This window comes from Monomorium pharaonis, chromosome 8, assembly GCF_013373865.1.
Source record: "Monomorium pharaonis isolate MP-MQ-018 chromosome 8, ASM1337386v2, whole genome shotgun sequence".
In the NCBI taxonomy this organism is placed as follows: domain Eukaryota; kingdom Metazoa; phylum Arthropoda; class Insecta; order Hymenoptera; family Formicidae; genus Monomorium; species Monomorium pharaonis.
In genome coordinates, this window is record NC_050474.1 from 9640454 (window position 1) to 9654196 (window position 13743).

The window sequence follows — 13743 nt, forward strand, 5'->3', positions numbered from 1 at the left end:
TATATATATATATATATATATATATATATATAATATTAGAAACGTGTGTTACTGCTTCGTTTTAAGATAGATCTAGGTATCGTATATTCCGCGTCTAGATTTAGCGTGGTTCTCTTTTTCGGATTATTACGTTTCTTTCGGATTACAATAATCCCTATTACTAACGCTATTATAACTATTACAATGGTTGTTCCGCTTGTTGCCATTGAAAAAATAAAGTGTGGCAATTGAAAGATCGAGTTTGGCCTTTTTTCAAGTTCTTTATCTATTTTATCTATTTTATTCTTATAGTTTCCTAGTTCTGATGGGTTTTCTATAACCTCTTTTAATTTTATTTCTCTCGTTATGTCTGTGTCATTTGCTGAGTCAGACTTGTGTAGTAACGAGATATTATATTGCGGTAGATAAGCTTCTACTCTTGTTTCGTATGATGCCTTGAGTGACTTTATTATAGCGTTTTCCGTCGCTATTTTACAGCTATTTTTAAATGTTATTCTACCCGTTCTTTCAATCCTTTCCTTTATTTGTCGGTGGTCTTTACAAACTCTAAAGTGATTATCTGGCTTCTCGGTGTCGAGTATAGCCACGAGTGCGAATTACTTAATGCTATCCAAAGGCTATTATTCGACGTAGTATTTTTTATTCTACAATCCTTATAATTTTCTTTTATTTCCGCGTATATTTTGACTTCGCAGATGGAGTCTGGATTTATTCTATATACCGGATAATTCTGAATACATAAGTACTTGTGATTTACTTTCACGCATTTTTGTAGGTCGCTACTCGCTAGTATTATGTACGTACGCTGTACCGTATCTATCGCTATGAGAGGATAATTAACTTCTATAAATAAGAAGGTGTTATTATGGTCTGGGATAGGTAGAAGAATTACATTCTGAATTTCATATTTTGGTATTGATATGAGCGGGAATTTCAGAATAGTGTATATGTGTGAATGGTCGCAATACAATGGTCGACCATTTTTTTTTGCCTATTCTAAATGAGAAATATAATCTTTTAGGCAATTGCGAGCTCGCGTCTTTAAGAGACTCTACTATTTCATTAACGGGTGTTAGGCGAGGATGTAACGTTCCCTTTTTAACGTTTGCTACGTATTCTAATACGTCTTTTGCGTCTCGTGTTAAGTCCGCTAGTACCGCGTTAATAATTATAAAATGTTCATGCAAATTACTGTTTTTCGTCCTCGATTAGTTTCGTTCGTAGTTTGTCAGTCGCGTCTGCGAGAGTATTTTCGTTTTGACGAATTGTTCGTTCGTTGTTGTCAATGTGAGCTATTGTCGCTTTTATTATTTTGAGTTGATTTTTTATTGCGTGTTTATTTAATTCTTGAGCATTATGTAATATCGCCAATTGCTCGGTAATTAATTTTTTGTCATTTGCATCCATAGTGCCGAACAATGACTTTGCAATAGAGCCTATCCCATCGACCAATCCTCTCTTTTGTGCGGTTTGTCTTTTGTACGTCGCGTTTATGCGCTCTATTAGATTATTGGTTCTTTCAAAACCTTTCTTAATAATTTCATGCAAATTTTTGCATGTTTCCTTGCTGATTCCGGCTATCATTTGACATAAGTTGTCTGTTTTGTGTACGTATCTCATATTTCACTGCTGCGGTGCATGTCAGTGATTCTCCACTTAGGTGCAATATGTCTTGATATTCTTCGCATATCCGTGTGAGAGCCTGTCTTTCTTCCGAGTTAAGGTGCCGGGTGCGTAGTGTTTGTCAGATTTGTTCACTCCGCGGGCGTTTATCTGTGCATTCTGCTTCTTTAATTACCGCATATATTTGCTGATCGTTTTTGTCATGATCTTCAATAATCACGTGCGGTGTGCGTATTTTTACCGGCTTATCAGTAGTATTTACTATGCTGATTGCGCACGTTAAATTTTTTGGTTCGACCATGCATCGGCCGATGTATACTCCGGGCTCTGTTTCTGTTGCTTGTATTACCTTGGGTTGATTTCTATTAGTGGTTGCTCGGACAGTGGTTTCACTGCGCGGCTTGAGAGTTATTTTCCTGTATGGTTTTAATTTAAAGATGACACCTGCAATCTTCAATTTTTCTTTACCGTAATCGCAGGCTACTTTATGTTTCTTCATAAAGTCGAGGCCTAGTATCCCATCGTATTCCATCGGAAAGTCATCTTTTACCACATACATGGTGTGCTTTATCAGATGATTTTGGGTGTTAAGTCTTGAGCAACCGGGTGCAGTGCCCGGTGCGACGCCCGGTATGTAGGCCGAGCGATGTCCGCGCGCGAGGTGTCACTTGACACCTTCTGTCGCTTGCGACATTTCTTATGTGAGTGTGATGCACTCACAACAGGGGGGAATCTTCAATGCAAAAGGCCAGCCCGGTCCGTTTGTTTTACTCCAAACGCCAGCCAGATAAAATTCAAATAGAACGTTTTCGACCCATAGGGAGGGATTACGTAAGTAAAAATGACTTTTTTGTAAAAAACTTTTTTTTGTAAATTAAGTATTTTCGGACACGTACATGCATTTTAGAACATAATTATGTATATATTTTAAGTTGAACATCTACAATGGAAATTAAAAATCCAGAATACTTTGAACAGACCAATAAAATTGAGCATTCGGCAAATATTGGGAAGATTGGACATTAACTAATAAATTTAAAAAAAGAAAAAGATGTTTTTATTGTTTATACAGAAATAATAAAAAGACCAATCAATGTTGTGCTTGATGCAACAAACCTGTTTGCAATGATTATTGTTTAAATTGCTCTCGCGACTGTTTTTAAACTGTTCTTTTTCTATTTTTATAACAAAATTTTGTATTTTTACTATGTATTAATAGTAATAATTTGTTAAAACTTTAAGCAGAAAAAATAATTGTAGATTTATTGATGTTTCCCTATTTTACAACAATATTCATCATCCGCAAAAAATACCAATTTTTATGAAATTGGATATCTGCTTTCATTCTACGTTGATCAGACATTTTTTTTGTGAAGAGAAACTTTTTCCTTGCAGAACCTAATTAAAAAAAATTTTTTTTCAAAATTTTTACCATCGCTATATATATATTTTTTTAAATTAATTTTTTTATTAATTTTTCTCATTGTTTATTAAAAAATACATATTAAATTTGGGAGAAAGAGATAATATAATGGTAGTTTCTTAAAGAGAAATGTTTAAAGGGAGGGGGTATACATGATTTTTTTTAGATTTTTTAAACCATTATTTATATGGTTATAAGGGCGAGGATGAAAACGACCCATAGAAAGGGATAGAATAAGGTGCCGAAAAACACGGGAGGGATTGAGGGTTAATATATAATAAATTTAAATATATTTCTATTGCAGAAACAAAATAAAAAGATTACATTTTAAAAATTAAAGAATTGTTGTAAGCCGATTACAACCATATCTATCATAATTGCGACACGCATCTTTCGAAAGACGTTGCAAGAAGCACCTCTTTCGAAAGACGCACAAAAATCCGCCGCACTCACGGAAGTCCCAAGTAACTTCCGTGAGATTACAACAGCGCGCTCGGAAGCAGTTCGTATCGCCCTAGAAATAGGCTCTACGCTACAAAATCAAACTGCAAGGCTATTCTTCCGACGTCGAAACGCTTAGCCTCGCGGAAGCTACCGACGCCCTGTCACTGGCCCCCGAAATTGCGCCAGATACTATAATATATAAACGCGACCACGCTGTGACCGAGCGGAGAGAAACATAACAACGTCCAAGCCGCGTCGCGTACTATACACCTTACCGCGAGTGTTACGTGACATCAACACAGCTGATTGTAAGCGCACGAGAAAAAAATAAAGACAACGAAGAAACAAGAAGAGTTTCCTTTCTCTCATACACTAAGCCAAACCTTCACCCTTTGGGTCCTAACCCTTAAGGCAGGACGAATCCCAACTACCGACGGGAAAGAATTCCCAAAACGAGCAAACGCTCACAACAAAATATATATATTTCAAGATTTTCGTTAAAAATTAAAATTTCAATTAAAGAATAAATTTTATGAAATTTTCAAATTAAAAAAAATTAAAATTAAATACTTTGGTTATTAATAATTAATATTATTATTTATAATTAGTATTAAAATATGATTGTTATTTAAAATAAATGCTATTTAAAAGTTATTGTAAATTTGTTTTTGTACATTTTTAAGATAATTCAGTTGCTGTTCCAAAATGTTATATAGTAAGCATTTAATATCCACGAATTAAAGAAACTTAACCGAATATATTAACCCTCTGACTGCACACTATCAAAAAGTTACGTTCACTGCACACATGGGTATACACCCAGGAAACTTTGACGGTTTGTATTTCGGGCAAAAATCGACAAATTTTAATCCATTTTTTTTATTCTGAAGGAAAAATTCTCAGAATTGTGATAAAATAGGTTAGAAAGTCGTATGTATAAAGTAAAAAGAAATATATTCGATAAACGGACAATAAATCAAAAAATTTTGCACAAAAATTTGTTTTTTTTCAAACGGCTGTATTTTGTAGAAACAAAAAAAAATACTACAAAATATGGTAATTGGAAAGCTGAAGAGTTATATTTTAAGAATCTATTATCAATTTTTTGATTTGTACTAAAAAGTATTTTTTTTTTTTTTAAGAAATGAATATTCACTATTTTTAGATCTAACGGTTAATACGTAAAATCGAAATCATTGAAATATTTGTGAATAAAACGACAACAATTATTGTTTTCATGATTATTGTTTATTTAACTCAAATACAATTTATAATTTTGTCAAACATGTAATTTAAATTATAATCTGCAACAATTATTGTAGATTTTTGCTGTGTGGTCTTTGCACATCGGTTTTTCACATTTTAAGCATTTAAAATTAGTTTTTCTATCTAAATGTAATAGACAGAAACCACATCTTTTTTGTTTCGCCATTTTGTTATCGGCCTGAAGATCACAAAAATCTTGATCCTCGGGTCGATTGTATCTTTCCACAAATTCTTCAATTTGTAAACGCAAATTTAAGCGTAGCGTTGGCAAAGTAAGGCGTTTCGCTAGAAACGGCTGAACAAGCTGCTCTGATAATTTAAACAAATAATTTATCCTTAAAATTTTCTCATTATCTTCATTTAATGAATATAAAATGAAACTACTAATATTCGCCTAATCGAGCATGCCATAGAAAACACGTAAAGGCCATCTCAAAGTCTTTCTAACAACAGAGTACTGATGGCATTTTTGATCGAAGCTGTCTGTGCCCCCTTTCGTTTTATTATAAAACACAACAATTTCTGGCTTGCCTGTTTCTGAGTCTATATTTTTTGTATTGTGCAATGAAGTACAATAGTAATACAATCTTCTTTTTTTGGGGGATTGTACGAAATCAGAGTTTTGTTCTTAGCAAAACAAAATTGAACGTTGCTATTGTCTGTAGGCACTTTCTTGAATGGAGCTGGAATTTCGCGTTTATTTTTCTTAATTGTTCCTATTAGCGTTAAATTGTAATCGTTGAATAATTTGTCACAAATAGGAACTGATGTGAACCAGTTATCGCACGTTATGTTTCTTCCCGAAAAGTAAATCGGTTCGCATAACTTCCTGACATAATACGATGGAACAGGCGCTTTGTTCACGGATCCGATGTACGGTATAGCGTTATATAAATAATGAATTATAGCATCATTTAACGTCACGATTTTAATGCCATATTTATCAGGTTTCGCTGATAGATACATTTTAAAAATACAACGTCCCCGAAAGGAAAGCAATTGTTCGTCGATAGTACAATTCATACCTGGTTCATAATTATTCTTACAATTGGAAATAAATAAGTCCCAAATTTCACGAATATGCATGAAACGATCACCTGCTTTTCTTTCACGGCGCGTGTTCTTATCATCAAATCGTAAACAATTTATCAAAAATAAAAAGCGATGCCATGTCATACAAAGTTTGAATAAAGGAAAGCCGTGTTTGCTCCACCAAATTGCTGATCGAGATGTATTTATTTTCTGTACTCCCGAATAATATAACAATCCTATTAATGCTTTCAGTTCTACGATGTCTACATGTTTATGATACGACTGAATCGTTCTATTTTCATTTGTTATTTGGGCTATACACCGATCAATTTCTTCGTTGGTGTGATTCACAATAATGTCAAGTATTTCACTTGTAAACAAAACGCTCCAAGCATCTAAACGAACGACGTATGTGCGTTCAAAGCCTGACCTTTTATAAAAGAAACATAAGCAATCGTGGAGGTAGACCTTCTACCTCTTCTTTCTGGAGCGTTTATGGACCATCGTAATCCACTTTTTGAGCGAAGAAATGCTGGGCGGCCTCGTTTTATCGTCGGCTCGGCGAGTATGTTGTGTTTCGCATTCGCAGCAGTCAGTTCTGCCTCCCCTTCTTCGGTTCCACTGTCGGCATCGGTTTCCGACTCAGATAATGTATCTTCATTCACAGCGTTATCTGTGTCGCTCACATTGCCTTTATCAGACTCGGCATCGGCATCTAAGTTGTTGTCATTATTGAACAATATTTCAAGGTCCTCGACTTGGCGTCCCTTGCCCCGCGTAATCATCTAATAAACAAAATCGTATTTTTATAAGCTAGTTATTTCTATTATTCTCAATCATATAATTTTAAACAGTTAATAAATGACCAATTAAATAATAAAAACAAATACATTACCTTCGCAGAGCAAAGCAAAGAGATGAAAATTCAACTATCTTTTTCGTATACTTACTTCTCTGGAAACATACAAAAATTGATTTGTAATACACGAAAATACACTTCATTAATGTTCTTTTACTTGGTTTATTAAAAAAAGTAATTTATAGTTAAATGTAATCACTTTTACTTACATTTCAAATTTCCGCTCTGCACAATTTTGTAACGTTCACTGCACACTGGGTGTATTACACCCAGAATCGAACTTCCGTTCACGCTGCTGCAGGCACTAAGCGAGTACTGACTGGATCAAGTACGCATAAGATAAAAAAAGACACCTAACTTCTCCCCCATATTCCATCTCCCCATTGCTGCTTGTTATAAAATGGCACACGTTTGAAAATCAGTCTGGGTGTGGCTAACCCAGTGTCCAGTCAGAGAGTTAATATTAAAAAAGTATTTTTTAATTATGCTAACGATTAATTTTTGGCTTCTAAATAAAAACGCAAAAAATGAGGGATACTATAAAAGCATAAAAATATCTATAATTATGGACTATACTGTAATTATTAGGAAGATGGTAATCAAACTGCGCCTTAAATCCAAAGGTTCGTATTGGTCGAACTAACAGAAATATTACGAAAATAGCCGAATCGAGAATAAGAATGAACTTAAGTACGTCTTTGCCAAGTCAGACTTGAATCAAATAAGACTTACTTGAGCAACATCTTCTTCATGAAGATCATCTTATTTCACGACTATGAAATCTACTGTTCTTGAGATGGTCTTGATTGAATAAGATCAACTTGACCAAGATCATTTTAAGTGTTGACTTGAGACTCGACTATGAATACGGGCCTCAGTCTCCTTTATATACTATACATGGTGGAAAGAAAGTAAGGTGTGCTATTACGCATATTTCTGAACAGCCAATGAAATTTTGTTCCAGTGACCGCCATTTTTTAGTGGCAAATTTAAATGACATATCATTTATTCGTGTACAATTTACATAAAATTAATAAAAGGATAAAATAGATCGAATACACAGATCCGATATACACATACAAAATCTTTATTATTATTGTTTTTGTTATTATTTATTTAATTAAATACAATTAGTATTAGCAAATACAACGAAATAGAATAAATGTTTCTGTAACGTACCATTTTTTACATTAAGATTTTCATTTTGGTAAATGACTTTCCACTGATCACTTAAAATGGGATCTATAGGAAATCTAAAAAACTTTAGATTTTCAGATCCCTTTTTCCCTGGATGGTTTGAGCAACTTTTCACTGCATATGAAGGCATAGTGTTCCGATACTTAGACAGTACAAACCTACAAATGTCCGAAATTAAGGTTAAATGCCTTCTGATATAAACACAGGAATTTAAAAATGGAGGCCGCTGGTACAATGCGCAGAACGATACGAAAACGCGTCTTCAGTATGAGCACTTACTTTCTTTCCACCATGATACTATATATCCATTATATACAAATAACATCGACACGCGAACGGCGCCGACTCAACCGCCAATCAAGACACGTGTCCGTGTCAATTCGTGAGCCATTTATCGTAGTCAACAGTACAAACCCCCACCATTTGTCCTGAGCTCCGACGATGACAACGACAATAATGACGACGTTACTTAATCAGATTTACTCTTGAGCGGTAAACTTTAAACGCGATATCTCCGCTCGTAAGTCACGTAGCAGAAAAATAAAAAACACTTTTATTATATAAATAGGATCTAAGCTATCCATTAAGCCTATTTAGAAATCAATCGTTATTGAGAATCCGATAACGGAATCTCGCAAACGGTGTCTCGCGTAAAAGATGCAACGGTGGTACCTCGCTGCGCGTGGCACGCAAAGCACTATTGTTGTGCCTCTTAATATAAAAGATCTGCAATTTGAACTTATGAAATTCGAGATTCTATACACGTAGAATAAAATATATGTTTACGTTATATCCTTTTTACAACAAATGCTTCATACAAAAGTTGTTTGATCCTAAAAGAGACACAATCCCAGATAACACAGAGATGAACAGAAATTCCTAAAAAAGTCATTTTAATGAATACTTAGAGAAGTAAAAAAATGAATACATAAAAAATTCTTGAGGAATTAGCCACAATGAGTTCACATTGAAGTATTCCTTAAGAGTTCATTGTAACGAATACCTCGTGATTTATTATTTGGAATATTTAGAGTATTCATAGAGAAGTCATTTTAAAAAATACTTGGCGAAGTAGAAAAATGAATACATAAAGAATTTTTGAGGAATTAGCCACAATGAGTTCACATTGAAGTATTCCTTAAGAGTTCATTGCAATGAATACTTCGCGATTTATTATTTGGAATACTTTGAGTATTCATCAGAAATTACTCGAGTGTTTGGATAATCTCAATTACATTTTTATAAGTATATATCGCTTAAAGGGATACTAAACTGCTCTGTTTTATCATTAATTTTCGGACACCGAAATCTTTTTATTGATTGCATGGAATTGAAAATCCTTCTCCAAAATTAAAGTACAGATAATAACGCGGTGCGCTGCGATCGATTTCATACGAAAAACGAAAGAAAGTTAGAAAATTATAGTTTTGTTATCGACTTCTGTAGTCGACTCGTGAAAACATTGGCTGCGTATAAAAGTTTTAGACTTTGTACGTATAAAATAAGCATGGAGCGCACTTGGCATTTCAGCAAAGAACAATACTGTGCTTTTAGAATGAGCCTAGGAACCTTAGAAAAAAAGTTTTCGGTGTTTAAGAGGATCCTATCTGTTTTATCGTCAGAATTGTACAATTTGTTCCAATGTACAACTTTTTAATTGCATTTACAGAATTAAAAATTCTCCACAATTAATTCTGGAAAAGGATTTCTAAATCTATAAAAGAAATACATACAAAATTTTGTTAATAACGTACCCAAATGACTCTACATTATCGACCTCGATCAAGTTTGACAAGCAGTTTAGCATCCTCTTAATAAATGCTAATTTATACTTTTATACACGAAATGCGCTATATATAATTATCAAAACAATATATTAACAAATATGTATGCATAAACAAGAAGTGTTCATGGATCATCACGGGGCGTTAGGATGCGTATGGTTTTCGAAGTCAAACAACGTTGGCGATGGTTAACACTTGGATGGGTGACCGTTTTTTCAGGTATAGAAGTTAAACATGCTTTAACAGGTACGAATATGGCTTGGCTGAAACATGGTATAATCTTCTTTTTCTTACAAAATTAATCAGAATTTTTTATTTTTTAAATTTTTTTGAGAAACGTTCCAATATTATAAAAATCGGAACATTTATCAGAAGATATCTACGTTTGAGATATCTACTTGGAGAAGTAGAAAAATAAATATATATGTCCTAATGAATACTTTAAGAAGTCTTGAGGAATTCGAATCATGGTGCATGTAACTTCCTACGTTATTCTTAAAGTATTCTTCTATGAATTTCTCAGGAATTACTGTTCAGAAAGGAAAACTACTTTATGAATTCTTTAAGAAGACACTGTGTTATCTGGGAATGTATTATTCGAAATACATGACACGTTTACTTTCATTTTCAAGCGTCGCTGAGTCGAAAATGACTCATAGAATTGACTTGGCAATGACAACTTTTAATTGGCATGCTTTCAGCTATCTTTTGCCAGAATTTGAGCCAATTCGTATAAAACCCATTTTTCCATACAAAAAGTGCGGGGTCTTTTACACAAAAATTGAGCAATCGGGAGCAATTTTTGTCGAAAAAATCAATACTTTGGAGGACTCTGGCAGCCATATTAAATTTGCCATTTTAATTTTTGAAATTCTGACAACAGATTAATAATCAGCGACTCAAAGAACCTCTATATACAATTTTTTATGCAATAAGCTAATAATTTTAAAATTACGATCCGTTATATTGATCCGCCATCTTAAAATTTAAAATTGGCAAAAAATCATAGCATATATTTTCATAACTCTAATGCCTGAAACAGTTATTTTGAATCCAAATTTCCCAGGTTCTTGGTAGATATCCATTGGTAGCCCTTAATGGATTAAAGCCAACAAAAAATCATTATAGTCGATACCAACTATATACATATACTTGGTTCAGCGAGAGACGCCACTTGGAGTAGACGAGTTTTCGTCCGATTCGCGTAGGGGCAACCTCTATCACACCGTCTTGCGCTGGTTGTCAGCGCTAGCAACAAATAACATAGAGTCATCGGAATATTTGACACGTTGATAGTTAAATATTGTTAAACGACTCAGTTTCATATTACGAGTACATTTTTATTCTAATACTTACAAGGGAACGGACAGAACTGTCCCTCACCGATTTTAATGAGCTTCGGATATGTTGTAGAACATAAGAAAATATTAGACCCATATTTTTTTTTATCTGCGTATTTCGACGTTTAGGGGTTGAAACCACCCCTCGAAAATAACGCATTTTTTTGTTTTTTGCGAATATCTTTGAAAATATAAGGTTTATAAAAAAATGTTTTATACGAAAGTTTTATGGCATTTTATACTCTTTACAACAGTATATTTATATTTTTTAAAAATTTCAAATTTTTTAATTTATCGCTCCACCCCTTTTTTTCAACATTTTAAAAATTTTGTAAAGACAAAAATTAAAGAGCATTAAAAGCCGAATCCACCCATATATAATAACATATGGGTTCCATCATTCCCAATTATTATCAAAACGAGATAGTAATCTCGCGCTATAGGTGCCGCGCTAGAAGTAGTGTTGCGTTATTTCTTTAGTCGCGTCACACTCAATAACTGCCTCTTTTGCGTATATTTTTATATTAAAACATAAAAATGGATTAATCTTAATTATATAATACGCAACGTATTACACGATATAAAGCATAAATGCATATATATAACAAAAGTAGCATATATATACGTATGTGCCTACGTACATTTTCATTGTTACAAATGCGAATATAAATTAATATGAAGCAAAATATTTTTTAACATTTAAAACTGCAAATACAATATAACAAAATATATAATATCAAGAGAAAAATATAAAACATAAACTGCAATAACTATTTGCATAATTATATTATTTACACTATATGCACGTAGCACGCTCTGATAATAAAGATAATATAAGTATATAAGTATATAATTTAATTTAATTTGAAGTTTGAAAATACATTTATACGGATGTATATATACATTTTGCATACGACACAGACAAATAACTTTAATATCAGTGTTGATAGAGGGACCGGTTGTTTAATCCATTTTTATGTTTTAATATAAAAATATACGCAGAAGAGGCAGTTATTGAGCGTGACGCGACTAAAGAAATAACGCAACACTACTTCTAGCGCGGCACCTATAGTGCGAGATTACTGTTTCGTTTTGCTAATAATTGAGAATGATGGAACCCATATGTTATTATAAATGGGTGGATTCGGCTTTTAATGCTCTTTAATTTTTGTCGTTACAAAATTTTTAAAATGTTGAAAAAAGGGGTGGGGGGTGGAATAAATTAAAAAATTTGAAATTTTTAAAAAATATAAATATACTATTGTAAAGAGTATAAAGTACCATAAAACTTTTGTATAGAACATTTTTTCATAAACCTTATATTTTCAAAGATATTCGCAAAAAACGAAAAAAATGCGTTATTTTCGAAGGGTGGTTTTAACCCCTAAACGTCGAGATACGCAGATAAAAAAAAATATGGGTCTAATATTTTCTTATGTTCTACAACATATCCAAAGCTCATTAAAATCGGTGAGGGACAGTTCTGTCCGTTCCCTTGTTAGATAAATTAACAAAGCCTGAAATATTAATGATATAATATTAATAAATATTATGTGAATGAACTAATATTAATAAATTGATAGTGCTGCAGTGAGATAATAGCCGTGGGCACGAGTGCGCCATATATACGGTATCAAGTAAGACGGTATTCCCGATTCTGATCTTTTTATCCACCATTGTGCGCACTCCAACAACATAACAACAATATAAATGCAATATAACACATATATTATGTAACAGTTACATTGTTGAGTGAAAAATTATAAAGTCTCAATATTGTGTTACTTGATATTTTCTGGGTAACGTCAAAACTAATGTCAAACGTCACATTTTTTAAATTTTTATGAAGTTGATATCTTAGATTGTAATTTTGATTGTTTTTATAATGAAAATATTTTTGTTTTTCAAATTAGAGCAAAGAATCTAATTCTATCCCTATAGGAGGGATTATGAATATTATACTAATAAACATATTTTCACAATTTTATCAATGTATAGAACTTATTGTTAGTAAGAATTTAAAAGTACATAATTATGTATATTGAGCTTTAAAGGATTAAAATATAAATGTACACTGAGAAACACAACTTGTTGACAAAATTTTTTAGAATTCTTTAAGTTCATAAAATTTTTTTAGTTTAAGTATTTATATACATTAAAATTTCTTTAGTCCAAATATTTCATGTATCTACATTAAATATATAAATACTGAAACTTCACTTACAGCTAACAACTTTTTAAATATATTAGACATATAATGTATAATGAAGAAAACTTGCATTCGGACCTCTTTACAAACTACGAGAAGGGAATTACAGCAAGACAATATCTGACGTTGATAGTTGCTCTCCTTGTTCCGACAAATATTCGGCTGCTGCAAGAAGTTTGCAATCATGTCTAACTGTTGCGATAAAGCTGTCCGTTCGCTACCGCTGATGATTGCCGCGAAGACACGCAAATGTCCGATTGTTAGAGTTTCGTCCAAAGTAGGAAGAACTAAGTGGTAGAAAATCTTGGGTTTTACGAAATAGCCAAGATATCGCGCTGCAACCTCCATACAAGCAACAACTCTTTTATCCTCATCGTTACAAGCTCTGTAATAAACATCATTATAAATAAAGTTTATTGCATATGATTGAGAGATATAAGTTATCAGAACCCAATATGTCCCTCCTAAGGTCTGAAGATTTTTCTATTTTTTTAATAAATATGAAATAAAAAAGTAAGGACCAGATTTTAAATAAAAAAACATTTGTAAAACAAATATATAAGATA

General features: G+C 32.8%; 1 protein-coding gene across 1 annotated transcript in view; it reads right to left on the minus strand.

Annotated features, from left to right (window-relative positions):
* LOC105839903 (dynein assembly factor 5, axonemal) overlaps positions 1 to 13743 on the minus strand; it is a 169135-nt gene that overhangs the window by 80221 nt on the left and 75171 nt on the right. Inside the window, exon 4 of the mRNA XM_036290987.1 lies at positions 13256 to 13562. Within this exon, the coding sequence (XP_036146880.1) occupies positions 13256 to 13562 (307 nt within the window). The remainder of the gene's footprint in view (positions 1 to 13255; positions 13563 to 13743) is intronic.